The 24,694-nt window shown below is 35.5% G+C and overlaps 1 protein-coding gene across 1 annotated transcript in view; it reads right to left on the bottom strand.

Moving 5' to 3' along the window:
• Positions 1 to 24,694, bottom strand: part of LOC123550956 (E3 ubiquitin-protein ligase rnf213-alpha-like) — a 181,201-nt gene that overhangs the window by 32,227 nt on the left and 124,280 nt on the right. The window contains exons 56-70 of the mRNA XM_053540037.1: positions 24,361 to 24,568; positions 23,987 to 24,144; positions 22,805 to 23,142; positions 22,548 to 22,698; positions 17,439 to 17,607; positions 14,859 to 15,051; positions 14,211 to 14,386; positions 13,011 to 13,235; positions 12,447 to 12,640; positions 11,449 to 11,554; positions 8,308 to 8,408; positions 2,791 to 2,973; positions 2,070 to 2,318; positions 1,433 to 1,559; positions 543 to 808 (exon numbers count right to left, since the gene is read on the bottom strand). Coding sequence (XP_053396012.1) covers positions 543 to 808; positions 1,433 to 1,559; positions 2,070 to 2,318; positions 2,791 to 2,973; positions 8,308 to 8,408; positions 11,449 to 11,554; positions 12,447 to 12,640; positions 13,011 to 13,235; positions 14,211 to 14,386; positions 14,859 to 15,051; positions 17,439 to 17,607; positions 22,548 to 22,698; positions 22,805 to 23,142; positions 23,987 to 24,144; positions 24,361 to 24,568 — 2,844 coding nt within the window. The remainder of the gene's footprint in view (positions 1 to 542; positions 809 to 1,432; positions 1,560 to 2,069; positions 2,319 to 2,790; positions 2,974 to 8,307; positions 8,409 to 11,448; positions 11,555 to 12,446; positions 12,641 to 13,010; positions 13,236 to 14,210; positions 14,387 to 14,858; positions 15,052 to 17,438; positions 17,608 to 22,547; positions 22,699 to 22,804; positions 23,143 to 23,986; positions 24,145 to 24,360; positions 24,569 to 24,694) is intronic.

The following is a 24,694-nucleotide window of genomic DNA, read 5'->3' on the forward strand; positions in this document are numbered from 1 at the left end:
GGCTAGTTTAGAAATACTGTAGTTAGCGGACACTGTCAATTTGACTCGAATGATCTAGCTGGTGATCATACTTAGCAGCCAATATTTTACTGATCACGTTTTGTGAACATTTGATAAGAACTACTCTAGTTAGAGAGTGCACATTGTCAATTTTCGCAATTAGTAGTAACTGAAGGGATATAGCTTTAGAGACTCTAAAACATTCAAGCTGGGTATCAAACTTGGCCTAGATATTATGCTTATGAACACTTTGACCATGTGTGGTGCGTGTATACTGGATTAAAAACAACTAAAAAGCGGAGAGCTGCAGTGGACACCTCCCGCCGCAGATAATCAAATAATACGTACCGTTTCACGGGCGTATACAATATGTATATACTTGAAAAGTCTTTAGTATGGTATATCCGGCACTTCCTTACACACGTTATCATTCTTGTATATTGGAAAGGAGCTTCCAGTGATTTTAACTGTGTTGTTTACATTTGGGTTGTAGGATGACTTTTGTACATGTGCATTAACGGCCGATCAATAAATAGCTTTACCTTGGACATTTTGTTTTTGCATTAACACAAAGCTGTTTCGCAGCATCTATAAGCTTCATCGTCAAACTTCCTGATGAACCTTTCTTTACCATTTCAGCAATCTGGTTGGCTACTACTGACAGTCCCATTCTAGCGCTCGCCAAACCGTACAACTTTTTTACAGTAAGTCCGTCTGTATCTATTGTTTTTGACGCCTTTTCTAAAGCACTGATTGCATAGCCAATACGGTCTATCCCATCAGCACATCCAGTCTGCATAAGCTTATCCTTTAAATTCACATATTAAAGTTTTGGTAAGATATCTCCTTGAATACCTTACAATGCCTTAAAGATCGTAGGTGAACAAAGGAAAAAGAATCTTCCAGACGAAGATTTTAGGATATAAAAGCTTTATTTCTTAAGAAGGCTTTGAAACTTTACGAACAGATAATATATTGTAGGAAAATATGAGAATTAGTTGGTTGTTTTTAATGTTTCAATTCAAACTTGAAAAGCGTTTGTCACGGGACACCAAATGTACACTATCTTAATCATAAAACTTTATATCATAAATGATCGTTTAAAACGAATTCCTCCGTCGTATTATGGTCACTATGACAGGAAAGTTTTTATTGCCGAGGCAATTCGGATTCGATAACCGACTCTTTTCTTGATTTAGTACTTTTCTCAAATAGATTAGAAACGATTACTTGTATTCACAAAATGATCAAATTTTAATTTTAAAGAGAAATAATCTTAACTAAAACCTGGAGTCCAGTCCAGTCCCTTGAATCACTTCAAGTATTAAAAGAATAAACATGTACACTAAAATGATTCATACACTATTTTCAATTTAGAAACTGACTGAAATTTCATGTTGTTTACTATAACATTTTAAAACAGCAGAAATACCTCCACACAGTTGATGACCAAAAGACTCAAGTTGATGTACATTTGCTCCCTGTCAGAAGCCTCATCCTTCACTACAGACTCTGCTTGTCTGAGATATCTTTCCAGATTTGCTATCACCTCGTTTTCGCTACAATGAGTGGAAAGAGTATTTGACATACTCCTAAATATAATGCACTTATACAACATAAACATCATTTAAACTTATGTACAAAAATAAACTGTTATGTTATTTCAGACCGGAAGTCTTGTGGAAATGATGTAAAAAATGTCAAACCTAGAGGTCAAACGTTTTTATTTCATTTTCAAAGATCTGGGAAGTACAAAATGTACAGACCATTGAAAAGAAACACACAGGTTGCGTTACTAAACCACTTTTACACCACATACCACTGTCATGTGTTACAACAAAGTCTTCATTATAGTGAACAGTGTATGATAAGGTAAAATCTTGCATCTATAATAACATGTCAACTATAGTATTGTAGTTTACTTGGTTATACAGCTGGGATCAATAAATAATATGATGTTATATATATAACAATTATCCTGTTCATGAAATGTTAATAAATTTTGACCTTAAATCAAACAAACAATGACCCAATTTCAGTTAAAATAAGTTTAAATGACACTACAGTACCTGGTCTGAAGCAATAATTGCAGGAGAAAAGATCTAAATACTGGATTTAAATCTATGCCAGTATCAAATATGGAAAGGTTCTTAGTATGCTGACGTTTTCCACGTGTCTCACAAAATGTATATGTCAGTAACTTTTCAACAACATCATCAGACGGAGCAGTCCTGTGTGCGAAGCTGAGCTGCGATACCACATCCATGAAGAATGCGTTACATCTTTTCTGATAGTCTCTTAACTTTTCCTCTGCATTGCTGTTGATTAAACAAATTATGAATTATTTTATCCTTAAACCGGTAATGATAGTATGTTACGGGTACGTTTCACTGGGCAATGAACCTTCAAAGTTGTATCTTAAAAGAAATGTAAAAACAATATCACTTTTAAAACATTTCAGTTAAAAACAATGTTGCCTTTAGAATAATACATTGTCGTTTCCATTCAAATTGAAATTTGCTAATTACCTCAAAGAATAGTTCATAGTCATTTGCTTAATACTTTAAGTAATATAGCTGTTTTAAAAACCTTTGACCTTTTACATTGATAAAACATTTCAATTAGTAAGTTCGACTGTTTAAAAGTCTTGCTTCAACCATTCTTAATATCTATTTACAAGATCCTTTCAATGTATTTTTAGAATGATAAACCAAGAACCCAATCACATAATAAAGTACTTATGTTATGAAATGTTTAACCAAGCATATATCAAAAACATTTTTCCTAAACCTTTTTGTCACCGTCTTGGCTGGGGTCCAGTCGTCGCCAAATTGTTTCCGGCATTTTGTGCAAGTATTACTCCTTGAAGCAATAAGATCATTGTAACAACGTTCACAAAGAACGTCTTTGCAGGGAAGAGTAATCGGAAAACCCTCTAAAACCGTCTCACAATCACTGCATTTTATAACAGATCTGAAACGACAGCACATTTTATTTTATGGTTTTGAAATAAATGGGAGCATAAAATGCGAAAAACAGAAAGTTAATAATTGCTTGCAAGGACCATAATGCAATACAGATGCAAATTTATTCCAATATCAAGGGATATCAATGTCAAATCAAGTTGTTTGATATGTATAGTATATGAAAGTTAGTTTATGGCCCTTGTGGCAAATTATGTAGGTGATGATGAGAAACATCTATTTTAGGTTTGAAGTACATCCAGCAAGTCAAAAGAGAGATAAAGTAAATGTGCACCGCGCATAAAAATAACCCAGGTGTTGATACAGACGCGGACGATATGTAATAAGATAGAAGGATAGCCCTCCAGATACTGCGTATAGTCGAGCTAAAATGAAAACAATCATGCCCTCCATATACTTCGTATAGCCGAGCTAAAATAAAACAATCGTGCATCAAAACGGGTCACAAAACATAAGTTTCTTTCCCTACCATTTAATAACTATTCCTGATTATCATAATGAATATCACGTAACCACACTATATCTTAAAGGTGAATTATTTCTAACCAAATATAATTTAGAAAAAAATTTAAAAATCCGTAAAATGATGGACCTTTTGTCAATTGATAAAATCAAATTATGTAAACAAGTGGGCCATAATGGCCATAAGTCGCTCACCCGACCTTGACTGTTTGACCCTGAATATATGTATGGATTTAACAATGGTTGTACAAACCAAGTTTCATGAGGATCCTCCAAGCAAATCATAAAAAGTAATTTCAAAGTTTTTTATTTGTAGCTCTAGTGACCTCTAAGAGTCTCACATGTCACAATGAGATCCATCAAGCAGTTAATGAAAAGAGGCCATTTAAAGATAATTTTATTATTACCTCTAGAGGACCCTTAAGGAGGCGAAATGCCCCTATTTTGAACATATTTGGAAAGGACCTTACATAAACACTACAGCGTAAGTTTTGTGAAGATTCATCAAGCGGTTCCTGAGAAGTCGTTTAAAGGTTTTTCCATGTTTTTAGCTTTAGCGGCCCCTAAAAAGGACATAGTGCCTCCATTTAAATATAATTTAGAGACCTTATAATAAAACTACAAATCAAACTTGATGCAGATACATCAATCAGACTGTTAGAGGGGGTCGTTTAAATATATTTTTATCTTAAGCTCCGGCCGGCCCTTAAAAGAGGTCTAGCGCCCCTATTTGAACAAAATTAGTACATGACTTTGTCATAATGTTACAGTTCGATGTAAAGCCATCAAGTCGTTAATGAAAAGTTGTTTACAATTGTTTCTATTTTTAGATCCAGAAGCCTCTAAAAGGAGCTGAGTATCTCCACTTGAACAAATTTTGTAGAGGAAAACACAATAATCCTACTGACGATGTTTGGTGAGGATCAATGAAGCACTTCATGAGAAGAAGTTACTTAAAGGTACTTCATATGCAAGCTCTATATGCCATTTAAAGGGCCGAGTGTGCCTTTTTGTACAAGTTTTGAAGAAGACCTTATAAAAATGCTACAGACCAAGTTTGATGAAGAAACGTCAAGCGGTTCATGAAAAGAAGCTGTTGGTCTTGTCACTAGTGGCCGCATAAAGTGGCCGAACGCCCCCATTTGAACATATTTCGGACATCACCATATAATAATGCTTCAGACCAATTTATTGGATATCCATGAAGCGAGCCCGCTTAGCTCAATTGGGAGAGCGCTGATCTACCGATCGCGGGGTCGTGAGTTCGATCCCCGGGCGTGGTATATGTTCTCCGTCACGATTTAATAAAATACAGTGTGTCTGAAATCATTCGTCCTCCACCTCTGATTCATGTGAGGAAGTTTGCAGTTACTTGCGGAGAACAGGTAAGTACTGGTATATAATCCAGGAACACTGGTTAGGCTAACTGCCCGCCGTTACATAACTGAAATATTGTTGAAAAACGGCGTTAAACCAAAAACAAACAAACAAATATATGAAGTTGTATTTATATTTTTAGCTCTAGCGGTCCCTAAAAAGGACAGAGCGCCCATATTTTAATAGATTAGAAAGAGTATCTTATAATCATGCTATAGATCAAATGTAATGCAGAACCATTAACAGGCTCATAAGAAGACCTCGTTTAAATGCATTTAGAACTATCATAAGCCCAATCAGCCCTTAAGAGTTAGGTCCATGTTTCGGAGAAAAATGTTCGAACATCATCAAATCATAGAAAGAAAGCATTGTTTTACATGAAAATTTAACAGCATATAAAACATTTATATTATTCTATAAAACCATTGTCAATTTACTCATATATGTACTGAATTCCGGAAAGGGACAGCACGAAGTGGCCACACTTCCGGACAGTTCAGCGCCTTTAAAAAATCACCATTTTTAAAAAGCTGTTACATGTCTTCGTTTTGATGCATTTGCAACAACGTACCAGTGTTTTAACTTAACATATATAAGTAAAAAATCGTTTTTGACAATTGTTTACATTCATTTCTTTACAAATGGCATTCTTTTTTAAAGGGGGACAACATCTTTAGACTATCTTAAGTATCCAACTCTATGGGACAGAACAATAAAACATTTATTGGACAAGTACGTTGTGTGTCATGATGATGTTCGTTTACTAAATATGTATGTTGTTTTGTGATATACTGCTAAACCTTAAAATGGACATATCTCCCCCATTTTGAACACATTTGAAAGGGATCCTTACTATAACACTACAGACCAAGTTGGATGACTCGGCATACGGAAAATGCACGTCAGATAAACCGGAAGTAATGGCTTAACGTCATTTATTTGGATACGTAGAATATAGCCTGGAATACGAAATTGAAAATCGTTTATTTTTTAATTAATGACAGCCCGTAATTAAACATTTTAAAACTGGCACGTTACTTTTTTTCTTAAGTTAAAATATTACATTAAAACGTTTGACACGTTAAATAATTCCAAGAATGTCTTTAAGTCAATGTGTAATGTGTGGATCATTTTAATCTATGGGCATGTATTTCAAAAACAAGCATACGGACCTTTACATTTTATTTCACTAAATTATATATCAAATATGTATTTTTAATGTGAGAAGTTTCATGAAAATATACATTCAAAATTTTCATTAGAGAAAATTGTGATTTTCCAGTAGACCATTATGAAAACTGGTGGGAGTTGAGATTTTTTAAATCATTCTAGCAAATATCAAGCACACGATCCCACCATTTTTATTTGCCAGACCGTCGTAGCATATTCATAAGTTTTGAAAAATCAGGATGTAATCAAATGCTACATTGTAGAAAAATATTTGATCCAAACGTGCAGAACTACTTTTAATTGACAGCATTACTATAACTTAAATTGTAATGGCCGGAATCAAGGACAAATCTCTCAAAAACAAACACATATATATTCTTTTCATCATATAATGACACAATTCTTTTTACGACCGTTAAAACTCAATTATAGGCAAACATGTTATCAGAAAGGTTACTAGTATTTTCTTATAAACTCCAGATATGAAAACCAGTGTGAGGTCCCATTTTTCAAATACATGTGTATGACCTGTAAAAAATCAAAAATCAAACACACGAACCTTTCTTTTTTATCTGACGAATTTTGTAAGTATATTTTGAACTTTTTAAGAACCTGGGTTAAAGGAAATTCTACATTGTAGAACACAATTTTAACTACCTTAAAAGGCCAAATTGTCTGCATTTGATCAAGTTTAGAGTCCTTTATAACGATCTTACAGAACGAGATTGTTGTAAATCCATCAAGTCATCTATAAGAAGAAGCCGTTTTAAGGTATTTCTATTTTTACATGTGTGTGTTTGGGTTTAAAATCTTTTTCAACAATTTTTCAGTCATATATCTTTTGCTCTACGACCCCTTAGGAAGTCAGCCCCCTATTTAAATAAAACTGGAACAGGACCTTATAATTATGATTACACATTAAGTTTGATGTAAATGTATCAACATGTTGATGGATGAGAAGAATTTGTTTCAAGCTATTTCTTATTTTAGCTCAAGCGGCATTTAAAAAAATCTTAGAGAGGACATTTTAATAAAGTTTGACGAAGATGCATAAAATTGGGTCGTGAGAAGATGTTTTTCAGTGGCATTAATATCTTTAGCTCTAGTGGCCAAAAAAAGTAGTTCTGCACATTTAATAAACAGGAAGTAATTGCGTATCGTCATTTATCCGGATAATGTAGATTAATGGCAATGCGTAAGTAAATTTGTTAACACGACAGCATGACTACCTCTCTTAAGATGAATTATGACATAGGAATTTTGACGCGTTCATTACTTCCAAATCAATGACTTAAATTCAGCTTGAAATATCCAGAACCGTGAGCAATTTTCTCTTAAATAAGCGCATATACATTATATTTCATCAAATCCATAATCTAAAGATTCATTAAAATGTACATTAACTTCTCCATTGTAGACTAAATGTTATCAAAATTATCATTTTACCATAGACCCTGGATATGAAAACATTTGTAAGGTCCAAATTTTCAAATCTGTCTTGTAAAGCATCAATCACACGATCCTATTTTTTTTATTTGCCAAATTTTCTAAGTATATTTTGAAGTTTTGAAAAATCAGGGTTTAAGGACATTCTACATTGTAGAACACAATTTGATTCGAACGTGCGGAACAACCTTTAAAGGCCAAATCGTCTCGAAAAGGGGTTAAGTGGAACCAATTAATGAATCTTTAGAGAGGACTTTGCCAGGAGCTTAAGAGCTAGTTTGATAAAGACCTATCGAGTGCTTATTAGACAAAGTCGTATAAAGTTTGTTTCATTTTAGCTCTAGCGGGCACTTAAAAGGATCAAACGCAACTACACATGTATTTTATCAAACAGAGAGTGGATCTTGCTAGAATGTTACACACCAAGATTGAAGAGATTCTAACTGTCCAGCATTTTCAGAGAAGAAGATATTTATGCAAATTGTGGACGACTGGCGATGGATGATGGACCATCCATCTTAACTAATACTTCACCTTAACCTTCGGTTCATGTTAGCTGAAATCTTAGCAAAAGTTTATACATTTTTTTTTCAGGATAAGTTTATCAAACCAAAAGCCATAATAAAAAACAAATGCAATCAAATTTTTTTATGGTAGAGTAGAAAAATGTCTGATAAATTGACAAAAAATGCACAGAAATCTTTGAAGTCTTGGCCTTCGTACCACCTCATTATAATGAAACTAGCTAAAAGGTCATGTTCAAAAGTTATCATTACAAATGTTACTAGGTATCCGAGAGCAATGACTGCCTGATCATTTCTATTACGCATATAATCTTACGTATAACAAAGTTGTGCAGAAAACTTACCCTAGATACTCCTTCATCGCTCCTCTGTTACATGTTTTCAAAAACTTTTCAACAGCGTTAATGGATTCTTTCTTTTTCATATCTGCCTCTTCACCAAGAAGCTGGAATTGTGACATGTTTAAATAGCTAGACACTGGTATTACATTTAATTAGAACAAGACAAGTTTCTGAGAACTTCTGCCCCCATAAACGCCTGTCAGAGTATATTTTTACATCTCAAGTATGAAGTTTTATGGTAGGTACGCGTAAGTCTCCTCCAGCCTATCTAACTGTAATATATCTTTTTAAGTCTCAAGTCATATTTTGACTTCATCTTAAACCTACTGAAAAGGGTCATTTACCGACTACAGGCAATCAGTCAATGAAATCTGACAATCCCAAGTCTAGAATTAGCTCAACCTGGAGGTCAGTGTTACCTTGATATTTACCTAGTGAAGACTGAAACAAGAGCGCCGCCATGCGGGCAATATACGCCCGAAGGCTTACATCATAGGATTGGAGCAAAATTTTAAGAACTTGACTGTTGTAGCCCCAAAGGACTGGAACAACAAAAGGAAAACTTCAAAAAACAAATCTAAGTCCACAAAAAAAAAATCAAAGTCTACAAAAAAATCCTTATCAGGTATAGGTATGTAAAAATACACCTTAAAATTGGAGGTACCATCCATGTTGTACCACAGAAAAGTGGTCTCGGTTTTTCCCTACGGCCAATAATAAAAAAGTTTCAAAATAAGCTATTTATAGTAACATAAAAGGGAAGTAATTAAAAAAAAAAATTATTGTAAGTACAAAAAAGAGATCTGCCAAATAAAAACAAGACCACTGCAATGCAGAGCAATATACACAAAGCAAAGTCATATATGACCTTTGACCCTTAAGTGTGACCTTGACCTTGAAGCGAGTCATCCGGAACATGCGCTCTGCACATCGTTACAATGTGGTGAACATTTCTGCCAAGTTTCTTTGAAATCCTTCCAGCAGTTCAAGAGTTACAGAGCGGACACAAAACAAACTGATATGACTTTTGACCCCTAAGTGTGACCTTGACCTTGAAGCAAGTCATCCGGAACATGCGCTCTGCACGTCGCCTTGGTGTGGTGAACATTTGTGTCAAGTTTCTTTGAAATCCTTCAAGGGGTTCAAGAGTTACAGAGCGGACACGAAACAAACTGATATGACCTTTGACTCCTAAGTGTGACCTTGACCTTGAAGTGAGACATCCAAAACATGCGGTCTGCACATCGTCTCGGTGTGGTGAACATTTGTGTAAAGTTTCCTTGAAATCCTTCAAGGGGTTCAAGAGTTACAGAGCGGACACGAAATTGCTAACGGACAGACGGACAGACGGACGGACGGACAGACGGACACCAGCGTCATAACATAATACGTCCCTTCGGGCGTATAAAAACGGCATTTATTTAATACAGAAATCATCCTTTGACTACTGAACTTACCGACAAACGGAAGGACAGATAACTGACTGACCAACATAAGCGATACAATATACACCCTCTTCTTCTAGGGAAAATAATGAATATGTATCAAAATTAAGCATGAACACATTTTTTCCGGTACTATGTCGAGATAATGTATACTTAATTTACATTCATAAGACTATTTCTCAGCGAAACTAATATGTAGAATACAATAGGAAAATAGTAAATGACCCAAAAGAGCTAGAATTAAACAAGAGCATTCAGTAAACTGAAAGTGCAACAGTATGTGATTATAGGGCATGCAAAAACAAGGCTTGAAACATTTAAAAGAGAGCTATGATTCTTGCATATTAGGTTTAATAAAATTCTACTCAATATACCACAGGGCGAGACAAATGTGCAATCAGGCCGGGACTCGAACCCGGAACCTCTCGCTTACAGAGCATATATACTACCGGCTCAGCTAACCGTCTGCCCAACAAAAGTTACTCCTGATTAGACCGTGACAAGTACTAACAATGTTATAAAGACGTACAATTAAGTGCAAAATGAAAGACAAATCAATAATTGTATAGGGGTTTGTTATATTTGCTTCTCATCAGGGGTTTGTTATAATTGCTTCTCATCTCGTTGATTCGATTAGTAATTTAAAAACAATGAAATTTCATTATATAGTTACATTATGCATTTGGCAAAAGTGAACATTTATTTAGGAGTCCACAACTATTTTTTTATAATCTGCATAAGCCAATAGAGTTATGAATTAAAATTTCAGAAGTAGGTGATATTTTAATTTTTACTTCTGGTTAATAGAAGAGGGAAAGGCACATTAACTAGAGGAGGGGTGTTTACTGTGATATACAGTACTGCATTTAAATGTGGTTGTATAAATATATGTATATATATATTGACTACAAGATTAAAGTTCTTTTTTAAAATTTTTGGCAAATAGAACGGATGTTTGCATTTATTAGAGAATGGGGAACGTTTACACTGGTATATGGTACACATGTAGATGCATAGTCGCACGATCTATACTTGGGTATACCTTGAACATGCATAAATGACAATATGAAAAAAACATACTGTAAAAAAGGAAGAGGGCGTGGTTATACGGAGGTATACGGTAGTATATGTAAAATCAATCAATATATACGGCGGTATTAGGTAGTAAAGGTATATAAGCAACATGAAAAAATAACCAGAAAGGTGGCAAGTTTATTGAGGGAAGGGGATCATTTATACTGGGGTACATTGTAGCACATGAACATGCATTTCACTTTTGTTGTTTTGTCTTGGTCCCTTGAAAATTGTTACAGGAGTTATCTGAATAGCAAAATACCGCATTTTATAAAATTTCCAAGGGCAATAACTCCCAAATCAGGAACGGTACACGTATGTCGGAATATTATATATACGCACATGTTTTATAGCGATACCTTTCTGTACATTTTGGCCAGATCCGTTGAAACCACTACAGAAGGTATCCAGGCAAGGCCGTAATCAGTATTTGACAACGTTCTGTATAAGCCCCTTGGAAATCTTTTCGGGGAGCATAAAAGCATTGGATGGATTTAAAACTATTACCAATATCTTGCTGCATTATTGTTCATCTGTCGTAAACATGACACCACTGAATCTGCATAAACTGTTTGACGTGCGTTCTGGAGTTTTCAAATTTACAGATATATATATAATAACTTACCGACCATAAAGGGGTACAAAATTTCACTGTAATTCTGTTCTCTCTGTCTGACACACAGACGTGTTCAACAAAAAGTTTCATAACCATCACACGTGTCCAAAGTCCCCTGTAATTATTAATAACATAATCATATGTCTTCAATATATGAACAAATGATTTTTTTCAGTTATTTGCAGAGCTGCGATATATACCCAGAGAAAAATAAATGTTAAAACGGCGATTTATAGATAGTAATAAGATATTTCCAGATTTTTATAACGAACGTATTGTATAAACGATAAAACAATTCTAAACGTTGTTGCAAGCTCTTTACGCCAACTGTTTAGAATAAACTTAAACACATAAATTACATCCTAAAAATTTTGGCAAATATTCAAACCCTGATGGAACCTTATTCATGTAAGGAAAATAGTTCTCTATTCGCCCTATCACATCACTGACTGCGGTCCAAACTCACATATGGCCTATGAGATGTAACCGGTTATTACTTAGCAGTCATAAATACACTATGAACTTGACCTTTGGTTAAGTCAAATACTGAAAATTCTGTTTGATCAGGAAAGAGATGTAAATTTCAGATTACGCATTATATCTTTTTGATATTTAAGGGTTTATTTTCTTCTCAGTCATTTTCTCTTCTAAAGCAGTTATTAAACGATTTAAACGACGATCTATTCAAGTATTGGTCTTGATTTTATTTTTCCTTTCTGATGCTATTCTTGGTGTGTTGATCTTCGCCACATATATCTATTGCCTTCATTATGTTAACGGTTCAGTTTTATTGAAACTTCAAGCAACTAAATAAATCTATGTCCGCTAGACATTAATGAAGTTTGCACATTCCAATACTTTAAAGTCACAACAAATGGCTTTTGAGGCATGAGTCGTCAATTTTGCTATTCTTTTAATTTGATCAAACCATAAATTCAAACTGTCGTATACTATTCATGTAGATGGAAAGAAGTTTACACAACAGGTAAATCAAAACTAAGACTAACTTTATTCTCCGAACAACATGCGTGACACTAGGTCCGTGCAGTACAGGCTCTTTATCATATAGACTGATCACTTTTTCTACCATGGATCTGTACCGGTGAACATTGTTCAGCCATTTTGACCTTCCTGCTTCAGTATCAAGTTGTGACTTTGTTGGCGACATATTCTCGACCAGTAAACACACAGCAGTGAATGTCTGATGTAAATAAAGCGAATGAATTAGTGATCGCTGGCACAGAGTTATTTGGAAGCATACATCGCAACAAAGCAAACTCGGTTTTACAAAGACTGTTACGAACAGGAAATGGAAGAAATAATACCTCTTAAAACGTCGTCAAAATTAACTGGACGTCTTTTCATTGAAACTATTAAAATGTTATATATATTGGTTAAGTTGCTTTTACATATGATAAAGCAATTGCAAATGTTCCAAACTTAAGAATTTTGAAAAATAAATGTTTTAAGGCAAATCGCACCAAATTACTTGATGGAAATAGCTTCACAGACGGAGATAGTTGTGAGTGTAAAACAATGCTTTTATTCTAGATCCTGCAGTAAATGCATACCATTTCGTTTTCCTTGAACATGAAATGATCGGGTTTCTCTGCTCTTTTTTCTAGTATAGTTTTACTGCACTCTGGCCATGCAACATTGAGCATATGAAAATATGTAAGTCTGCTTGACACAGCTTCAAATGCTAGGTGGGTGTAAACAACTGAACCGAGAAGGCTGTCATGTGAAATTCCATCACTAAGTTGACTTGCCGTTTCCATAATGGCATTAAATACCAGCTGCAATATAAAAAAACAAGGATAAAATTCTAATAGGGAAAGTCACGTTTGAAAAATGCAGTATCCCAAAAAAGCAACTCACAACAAGCGGATTTTTAAACCTTAACTTAAATGCATTTATATAATAAGCAAATAAATCAAGAATACGATCATAATCTGGCATGTTTTTTTTTTACTTTATTTACTACACCCCTTAAATATCTCCATATGACCAGTTTTCAAGGTCTCAATAACAACTAAAAAAATGCGACTTATCACATCAGCATTGTTTGTGCAGTGTGGCGGCCGTAAAAAGTCTCCCCGTAACTTTAATCAAAGATGTTATATTCCGATCTCTTCAGATCGTTCAGCACGACATTTATGTTGTGTTTAACTTAGTGAACTGTTTAATTTTTCAGCTTGACCATTTCGGCTTCTGTGGTTCCAATACTCCAGCTTTTAAAGGTTTGGGTATTGTTTAATCGCCCCGTGGATATGGTGCCTGCCTTTTAATTTTGTCTTTTAGCAGTTTTTATGATATGCAAGCTCCATAACCACAGATCCCCACTCTAAATTCCAGTTTGTTTAGTTGCGCCCATTGTTTTCTCGTTTAGGAAAAAGCCATTATTTTTATATGTGGACCATACGCCGCCTTTCATGGAATTGCACTACAAATACATCTGCGGATGTCTCTAATTTGTATTCTAGTACTTATAACATTTGTAAATGTTGAGTTCTGCTCAACCCGGGGCTAGAGGCCGTGGACGGTAGCATCCATTTTCACTACCGTCCGTGAACAGGCTAAATCAAACCGAGCCTGCAACATTTTCGTTTCTGTCGTGTAGGGCGACCTGTGATTCTCCCCTTTTTTATTTTAACAAATTATGAACTATATAGGCTGAAAATGAGCATAATCGTTGTAAGTTTGGACTTTGTTGATTTTAGCCTTATTGCATCTAAAAAGAACAAAATTAAAACAATAGAAACAATACGAACATTAAATTCTTGGTCATTTGCAACAGGATACATTGTATGTATGACGTCACATGTGTACTCAGTTGTTGCGTCTTGGACAATACGTTCTTCATTTATGCCAGATAAAGGTTTGCACAAAGGATGCTCGCTAAGTATACGCTTACACGACTCTGCTCGTAGATTCCTCTTACGCATGTCTGTATAAAAATAAATTATGTCATACACTGCTTTTGTAAATTGTTATTTAAATATTCACTTTACAGAACTTATTCCTCAAAGCTTCAGGGAAAAACTGAGGGCTCAGAGCGAAACTAGTGTAAGTGTATATAGAAATAGAAGCAGATAGGTTAGTTTCGCACTGAGCCCTCGAAATATATTAAACTAAATGACATTGAGTTATGTTGACAGAAATTTATAAGTTGGACCATGAGTTACAATTTACGCACTATGTGTTTTTTGCCTTTAACCAAGAAGAAATAGAAGGATAAAAATAGAAAATGTTAAGCCTAATTCACAACTGTTCAGGTCGCAGAACAATCGCACATCTTAATATCAAAACGAAATATCCTGAATGTCAGGTCAAACAATTTAAATGAATTTGCAGGTCAGTCTTTTCTAATGCGTTAATTTCAAATATCCAAAACTTCTATTATATAGAAATGTACCAACTTTGTGAATCTCCTTCTTCTTCGGCGACAGAATCTGCTGAGGGATGGTCTAGTTTTAATACTTCATTTATCATGTCTATGAAACGCCAAGAAAATGGCATTCGATTACAGAATAAAAGTCCTTCACAGCCCGTTGACATTACTGTAACCTCTTCAAGATCACTGCTTCGTGTTGGAGACTGGAACTCGTTGTACTAAACAAAACAGTTTAAATGTTTTATTCAAATTATGCGCCTTTAAAACATTTTCCTAAAAAAAAAATGACATCAAATCGCAATGAGACGAATGAATGTCAATATTACTGTGAGAAGTCTGACCTACAACCAAACACACAGATTTAAAAGTACGATTGTACTCGGGACAATTCTTTATTGGAATACAGAAAACGAAGTCACTTTAGAATTACCCTAAAATGTATCTATCACCCTTCCTCGTGGCTAAGGGGATAAGGATGCTGATTTTGAATCACTTGCCCTTCGCCGCTGTGGGTTCGAAAGCCCGTTAAAGTAGGGTAACTATCCATTTTACATTATTGGAGGACGGATGATCGGTTTGCCTGGCATAATGCTCGGAAAGACACCTGTGATCTTTAACCAAAACGATTATTCAGACGCCATACACAATAAAACACAAGCATTTATGAAACTGAAGAAAAATCCCTTAGATTTCAGTCAAATAATCAAGAAACGTGAAAATTCCAGGAAAACCAGTTTTCAAAGTTTGCATCGCGCAAAAGGTTTTGTTTAAAAAGGGTCATGTCCTATTATACATATTTGACTGCACCCAATCATGCCATTCAGAAGTACAAATGTAAAAAAAAGTCGATGTGTCATTGCTATATGTATTTTATGAACCTTTGGAAAAGCTACCTAAACACAACGTTTGCTGACAATAGGTGTACCCTAACCATAGATATTAAGCATAAACCATTTTCAATTTCTAGAAAAAGTTACCCAAAATACAATTCAAAGCCATTGCTTAATATAATTTTGCTATATACAACCGTCAATCCTAACTAAAGTTATAAACTTGAAACCGATATTTTGACGATCACAGTGAAAGGAAAAAATAGTAACTGTGACTTTGACTTTGAGCTAATGGCATTATAATGACTTTCTATCACAAAAAGTTAAGTCCATCTGTTCCACAGCACAAAAGATCTCTTCAACCCTAGGCTCTAGACCACTGAGCCACAGATGAACTTTCAAACTCAGCAAATATTTGAAGTTTCTCATTCCAAACTAGAACTATTGAGTGGAAACATTTTTTCTTGTTTTAGTTACACTCTCTTGACCCTAACCCTAGTGACCACAAAACACATTCTCAACATTTGCGTTTAATATAAGCTGTCTACACACTAAGTTTGCTGACAACTGAAGATATTAAGCGGAAGCCATATTCTTATTTTCTGTAACAGTGACCCCAAATATTATCCAAAACCAGTTCTTCAAATAAGCTTCCTGTACACAAAGTCAAAAGTAATAACCAGAAACCACATTCTTGACGGATCATAATAAGGAAAAATCTATGTTAAGAAACCGTGATCTTGATATTGACCCAATTTTATTAAAATGACTTTTTATCACTAAAACTAGGATCTCATTGGGATTTTAACCGCCACCCATTCGTTTCATAGCACAAACGTAGCTTTGGCCCAACGTTCTAGACCACCGAGCCACGGTGGAACTCTTAGTATGAATATTGTGTTATGCTGACCTTGAACTTGATCTCACTATTCCCATATACAATCCCAACCTTTGTTTTTCTATCAGTTACCGCCTCGGCAGCCTAGTGGTAGAGCGTCTGCTTCGAGTGGGAGAGGTCGTTGGTTCGATCCATGACCACGTCATACCAAAGACGTAAATAAACATGGTACTAGTAGCTTCCTTGCTGGGCGCTCAGCATTAAAAGAATAGTGCTAGGAATGGTCAGTCCGGTTGTCAGTATAATTTGACTGGGTTGGGCATCACGTCATGTGTCTTCGGGGTTATATTCCAATGAGGCTGCACAATAAAGTTGGGCATTGTGCTCTCAATACATCAATGCAAACTAAAATTAGTGTGCGGAAATCGCTTGTTTTATTTTTAGCAACAGTGACATTGGCCTTGCTCCTAGTAACCTATTCTCATACGCAATCGCAATATCTGTCTCTGTGTAAGCTATCTATATACCAAATTACATTGGAATCGGTCATTCCTAACTTAAGTTATTGAACGGAAATCAAAAGTTGAAGCCGATAAATGACATTCGACAATGTAATAACCAATCTGTTTTTTGAAAACCTGATTAACAAAGCGAAACTCTTATTATTCAGTGACATTGGACGAAGAACATAATTTATACACCATTCATTGTGTCTCTACTCGTTTGTTTGCCTCTAAGGTAAAATCGGTACATGTATAACTGTTAATTTTCTAACAACATTAAAATGTTTACGCTAAATGCTGCAAAACTAGCAATCAATTGACAAATCTTCCATTTTGGCACTGGTTTTCTAGTGTACTTATATCTGCAATAGGACATAACTAAAGCTTGTATATAGTTATGAATATACATGTAAGCAAGAGTTGTATTTACAAACCTGAAGATCAATTGCTCCGGGTGTATTCAATATCTCCAACCAAAGGTCTTGCTTCCAAGGATACTGGGTTTCTTGAAGAATATTGAGGTTTTCGTTCTTGTCACAATACGCAATGATTCCAGCAAGAATCGGGAATACTTTACTTTCCAAAATTTTGATACAGGAGCTCCTACATTGATAAATATCGCAGTGATGAAAGACGTTTTGAATATCTTAACGTACAGTCCAACTTGCTCGAGAGACCACGTGTATTAAGAGACCACTTGCATTAAGTGATGCATGACCACTTTTTTACTTCCTGTTTGTGTTTTTAAAGAACAAATTATGTTTTATAAGGAGACCGTTGGGGTTAAGGTATTGGACCCGTAATAGTGTACCCCCTTTTGAAAAGTATTCAATTCCTATACCGTAAACCTACCTTAATTTTTCAGGAGGGCGTAGGTTCAAGACCTAATAGGACCAAACTTTAGATTTATTATTGATTTATTGTACAAGAGCGGATTTTTCTTCATTTGATGTGCCGTTTCTTGCCATTTAAAGTGAATTTTACCTCTGACACAGAAGAGTGCAGGGTTAGACGCCTTTGACAATACAGAGTTACATGCGTTAAAAGTTCTTTATTTTATCTTTACTCTTTAGTTTACATATTGTGGAAGAAATGTAGATAGGTTTTACTTCTGCCACATGTTTACAGGACTCGGCCATATTTTTTCAGTGCTGAAGCTAAATTTCTTTCCTATTAAATCCTTATACTTGAGGCTGTCTTGACAAAAATGTTTTAAACAGTTTCGTTTTGTGTTTTCTAATTGTTTACCAATACTTTGCGGTTTCTTTTATCAAAATTATTGGTAAAATGAATTCTCTGCGCACGTTTTGTACAGTGGTTATTACTTTGAAGTCTGTGTCTATTTGAGCTTCAGGAAATATCGTACATTACACAGAATTATAACAAGAGGACCATGATGGTCCTGAATCGTTCACCTCTTCCCACATGACCCAGTTTTGAGTATGACTTCGTTTTTTTCTATTATTTGACATAGTGACCTAGTTTTTGAGCTCATGTGACCCAGTTTTGAACTTGACCTAGATATGACTTTGATCAAGATAAAAATTCTGACCAATTTTCATGAAGACCCATGGAAAAATATGGCCTCTAGAGAGCTCACAAGGTTTTTCTATTATTTGACCTATTGGCCTAGTTTTTGAAGGTACGTGACCCTGTTTTAAACTTTACCTAGATATCATCAAGGTGAACCAGTTTCGAAAATGACCTAGATATCATCAAGGTGAACATTCAGACCAATTTTCATGAAGATCCATTGAAAAATATGGCCTCTAGAGAGGTCAAAAGATTTTTCTAATTTTAGACCTACTGACCTAGTTTTTGATCGCAGTTGACCCAGTTTCAAACTTGACCTAGAAATCATCAAGATGAACATTCAGACCAACGTTCATACAGATCCCATGAAAAATATGGCCTCTAGAGAGGTCACAAGGTTTTTCTATTATTTGACCTACTGACCTAGTTTTTGATGGCACGTAAACCAATTTCAAACTTGACCTAGATATCACCAAGGTGAACATTCTGACCAATTTTCATGAAGATCCATTCAAGGGTATGGCCTCTAGAGAGGTCACAAGGTTTTTCTATTTTAAAACCTACTGACCTAGTTTTTAATCGCATTTGACCCAGTTTCAAACTTGACCTATATATCATCAAAATGAACATTCAGACAAACTTTCATACAGATCCATTGAAAAATATGGCCTCTAGAGAGGTCACAACGTTTTTTCATTATTTGACCTACTGACCTACTTTTTGAGGCACGTGACCCACTTTCAAACATGACCTAGATATCATCAAGATGAACATTCTGACCAATTTTTATGGAGATCCATTCACAAGTATGGCATCTAGAGAGGTCACAAGGTTTTTCTATTTTTAGATCTACTGACCTAGTTTTTGACCGCACATGACCCAGTTTCAAACTTGACATAGATATCTTCAAGATGAACATTCTGACCAAATTTCATACAGATCCCATGAATAATATGGCCTTTAGATTGGTCACAAGGTTTTTCTATTATTTGACCTACTGACCTAGTTTTTTATGGCACGTGACCCACTTTCGAATTTGACCTAGAAATCATCAAGATGAACATTCAGACCAACTTTCATACAGATCCCATGAAAAATATGGCCTTTAGAGAGGTCACAAGGTTTTTCTATTATTTGACCTACTGACCTAGTTTTTGAAGGCACGTGACCCATTTTCGAACTTGACCTAGATATCATCAAGGTAAACATTCTGACCAATTTTCATGAAGATCTTTTGAAATATATGGCCTCTAGAGAGGTCACAAGGTTTTTCTATTTTTAGACCTACTGACCTAGTTTTTGACCGCACGTGACCCAGTTTCGAACCTGACCTAGATATCATCAAGGAAAACATTCTGACCAATTTTCATAAAGACCCCCTGAAAAATGTGACCTCTAGAGTGGTCACAAGCAAAAGTTTACGCACGGACGCATGCACGGACGGACGATGTGCGATCACAAAAGCTCATCTTGTCACTTTGTGACAGGTGAGCTAAAAACGACACGGTGAAAGTTGTTAAAAAATTGCAACACAGTGCAAAACAATCATTATGTTAAATTTAAGACTGTCTCAAGGTATTGCAATTTTTTAAACATTACGGTTCCACTTCCTTTCGATACAACTTTTCCTATGGTTGCACTGTACACTAACTAAATTTCATAGCATGGTAGTTCCTATATAGAAAAACAATTACATGATTTAAGAAGAAATGTATAGCAAATGAGTGTTTTAACACTATTTATGCACGATGGGCGGTTATACGTCGGGCGTAATTATTTCACGAGGGCGCAGCCCGAGTGAAATTATTTGTACGACGTATTACCGCCCGAGTGTATAAATAGTGTTAAAACACTCTTTTGCTATGAATCATTTCGATTCTTATATGACCTGAATCTGAAACGGTAGATGATATATAGAAGCGCTCTTTCTTGGTCGCATCAAACACTGACGTCACCGCACGTAAACGTGATGTCATTCTAGCGTAAGAGCGTTTTAACAGAGAAAAGCAAATAAGACTGCTTGATAAATGCTTCTCCACTAGTAAGAGTTTAACAGATTTATTTACTCTGTCTTAATATCATTCAAACAAATCTGTCAAAATTACAAGTTAACTTCAAAATGTCTTATTTCCATGGGATCTTTTTACAGATTTTATTACTTTTGCAGCAAAAAAGGGGCCCCTACTTGCAGTTAAGCGGTTACTTATATTTAGATAACACTTAGCAACTACGTATGTTTCAGACATTGTGGAAAGAGGACACTTCAAATAGTTCACGCGAAGAAGCTGTCTTAAGTTTTTTTTTCTAGGCTTAGGTCTGTGTGCCCTTAAATAGAGTCGAGCAGAACCATATTAACAAAATGCCAGTGTGCTACTCACCAAGTTTATAAAACAGTTCTGTAGAAGTTTTTTTCTACTTTAAGCCCTTACGGTCCCTATAAAATGTCAAGCAGACATTTTAACACAAGAGAGGTATATGTAACGGCGCAGGAGGACAAGTTTGCAACGATCCATCAATTTTTTGTTTTGTTTTGGGTTTAACGCCGTTTTCAACAGTATTTCAGTCATGTAACGGCGGACAGTTAACCTAACCAGTGTTCCTGGGTTCTGTACCAGTACAAACCTGTTCTCCGCAAGTAACTGCCAACTTCCCCACATGAATCAGAGGCGGAGGACGAATGATTGCAGACACAATGTCTTTTATCAAATCGTCACGGAGAACATAAGCCCCGCCCGTGGATCGAACTCACGACCCCGCGATCCGTAAACCAACGCTCTCCGTACTGAGCTAAGCGGGCGGGCGCAACCATCCATCATGCAAATTCATGAAATGATACTACAAGCCAAGTTTTATAACTATCTAAGAAGCTGTTCGCGACAGTTTTTACAGCTTTACTTAGAAATGTTCGTATTGTTACGTTGGCGACCCTTAATAAGGAATATGAGGGACCATGTGAACGATCGCGGTAAACGTCACTGCAACTATGACACTGACAAGGTTTCGAGAAGATCCATGGTGTTTCGTGAAAACAAAACGAACAAAGGTTTTTTCTTCTATTTTTAGCTACGACGGCCCCTAGAAAGAGCTAGGCAATACCATTTGAACAAATTAAAGAAAGGTCCATGCAAGGATGCTTCAAGTCAAATTTGGTGACTATGCAGTCAATGGGAGGCGATTTGTAAGATTTTTTCTGCATTAAGCTTTCACTTTCTCTAAAATGTGGAAAAACAATTAAAGGTCCATACAAGGATGAATTAGTCTTACTTTATTTAAGAGTCATACATATAAACACAGAGCTATGAAATAGTTTAAAAGAAGAGGCTGATTAAAGATGTTTCCTCTTTAAGGTAGTTCTTCACGTTTGGATCGAACACTTTTCCACAATGTAGAATTTGATTAAACTCTAATTTTTCAAAACTTCAGAATATACCTAGAAAATTCAGCAATTAAAAAAGAATGGGTCGTGTGCTTGATTTTTTGCTAGACTGATTTGAAAAATGTGGACCTCACGCAATATTTCATAATGGGAGTCTAAGGGAAAATCATAACTTTCATAACATTTTATCGAATAGAAACAAACAAATTTTGTTAGAGATGCTTCAAGTGGTACATACATTGAAATTTAAGGAACCAACACGGATACTACAGACCACGTTCGGTGCGGATCCGTCAAGTGGTTCATGAGAAGAATCTGTCTTATATTTATGGTATGTTAAGCTCTGATTGCCTCTAAAAAGCTAAGCTGAAAACTCTGGGTAAACATAAAAGCAGTCCATACAAGGAGGCTACCGGCCAAATTTGGATGAAAATCCATCAGAAGAAATCGTTTTAAGTTTTATTTCTGTTAATAGGACAAGCTGCCCCTACAATTGTCTGAAAGAACTTGAAAGACGTCCCTGCAAGGATATTTCAGACCAAGCTTGGTGTAATGCTGATAGTTCTTTGTTTAAGTAAAAATATAGACACAGGACGACGGGTTCAATTGATCTATAAAGCTCGAAAAAACTAACCTAAATGTTCCGGCTTTGTTAATGTTTTCCAATTTTGCAGCTTCATTGACTAACCAATGTGTCGCTTTGTGGGTTGTGCCTGCATTCTTTTCCTTTTCTTGAAGCAGCTTTGATATCAGCATACATATCCCTTGCAAAAATGACGGCTGACCTGTATGATAAAAGATATGCTGATAGCATATTATTGTAAATAATGGTGAATAAGTAAGTTATCTTTATGTTTAGTCTTTGGCATAAAACGTGTAATATATAAGTACCTTCTATTTGGTCTTGGTGAAGCAGCCGTATAACTAAGTCGACTCTATCTGTTTCCCTGTTTTTCCTCTCATCCTTGTCTTTCACCATAGATAGTGCAGATTGTACACAGGACAGGACCAATTTCTTCACGTTTAACTTTGGCCTCCCAGATTCTTTCTTCTTTGTTATACCTTCATTTTCGTCTACATTTTCAAAATCAAATACAACATCCTCTAGATTCAGGCCATCTTTTGTACTTGTCCGCTCGGCCAAAGAAGTATAAACAGAATGATATTCGGAATCAACACTAATTTCCTCTTTATCACTTTTCCAATCCATCTCTTCCTCAATAGGTCTCCTAGATTTATTGGTGAATAGCAAACAGTATTAAACAAAATTTGACAATTTAATGTCATGTGCATAAAACAGTTTGTTTCATATTTGCTGAATAAATGTCTGTTTTATAAGCTCTTGTGCAAATGTAAAGGAGATTATTAAAATGCAAATGCTATCTTTCGAAATGCCATATTGGTGAGCATAAAAAAGGTTTGATTTCATCAACATTTTAAGAGAGCTCAAGTATGACCCTTCCGTGGCCTGCTATATCACTTGTAAACTAACCGCCTCGGTAGCCTAGTGGTAGAGCGTCCGCTTCGAGTGCGGGAGGTCGTGGGTTCGATCCCTGGCCGCGTCATTCCAAAGACGTAAAAATGGTACTAGTAGCTTCCTCGCTTGGCGCTCAGCATTAAGAGGATAGTACTATGACTGGTCAGCCTGGTGTCAGTATAATGTGATTGGGTGGGGTATCATGTCATGTGTCTACGGCGTGATATTCCAGTGAGACAGCACTATAAAGTTGGGCATTGTCCTCACTGCTACAAGTAGACACCGTCGTTCATATGACTGAAAAATTGTTGAGAAAGACGTTAAACCTGAACACACACACACACACACTGAATATGTGATCAGTTTTACAGTTGTGGTGTTTATTAGCCCTTAAAATGTAACCCTTTTCAAAGTAGAAAAATATTAGTAAAACACCTTTAAATCTTTTAGCACATTTTATATAAACTGTCAACTGTTAACAATGTATTTTACAAACTGCCAATACAGTATGAAGACTGAATGGAGTAGAATTTGCAAATCTTCAATGTGTAGCTTTGCTAAAAAACAATGGACTCATACACAAAACGAAACCATACTTCTCCTTCTCTAAACCATCTGTTTCCATCAAAACTTTCTCTGACATAGCACTATCGATCAACTTTCCAACGGATTGTCCATGCATTTCTTTCAGTGAAGGTAACTGCATGTCTTCAGGCAGAAGATCGTCAATGTGTGCAGAGTGCCATTTACCACACTGAGTGTAAAATGTTCCTCAATAATTAACTCAACGACGAAGATGCAATGGATAGACAAAATACCGGCATATGTAAATCTTTCTTGTTTGATCGCAATTAAAACTACGGCAGTATATTGTTTATGTCTGTCAAAAATTGTAAGTAACAATACAAGGATACTTAAGAAAGGAGAAATACTATTATATCTACTTTACTAAATATAAAAAAAATCATACCTGAAATCCTGAAAAACATCCTCCTGAAACCTTTGGTAGCTGTATAACAAATACAACATGGATTAGTTCTTTAATATCATCTCTCAACTTCTCCAATTCATCCATGACACAATATCTAGCACACGCAATCAAACTGGCATTGACGTCACCGCATTCACATTGTATCATAATCATTTTCGCAGAGTCAGCCATGTCCTTCACGTGTTGCCTAGCATAAAGACAATAAAAGATGAAAATATCATCACATAAACAGAAACTATTAGCCTAACAAAAACAAAATATAAACTCATCATGGAAAGATGGAAAGTATGTCATATATAGTATATGACATACA

Source organism: Mercenaria mercenaria, chromosome 4 (genome assembly GCF_021730395.1).
Source record: "Mercenaria mercenaria strain notata chromosome 4, MADL_Memer_1, whole genome shotgun sequence".
In the NCBI taxonomy this organism is placed as follows: domain Eukaryota; kingdom Metazoa; phylum Mollusca; class Bivalvia; order Venerida; family Veneridae; genus Mercenaria; species Mercenaria mercenaria.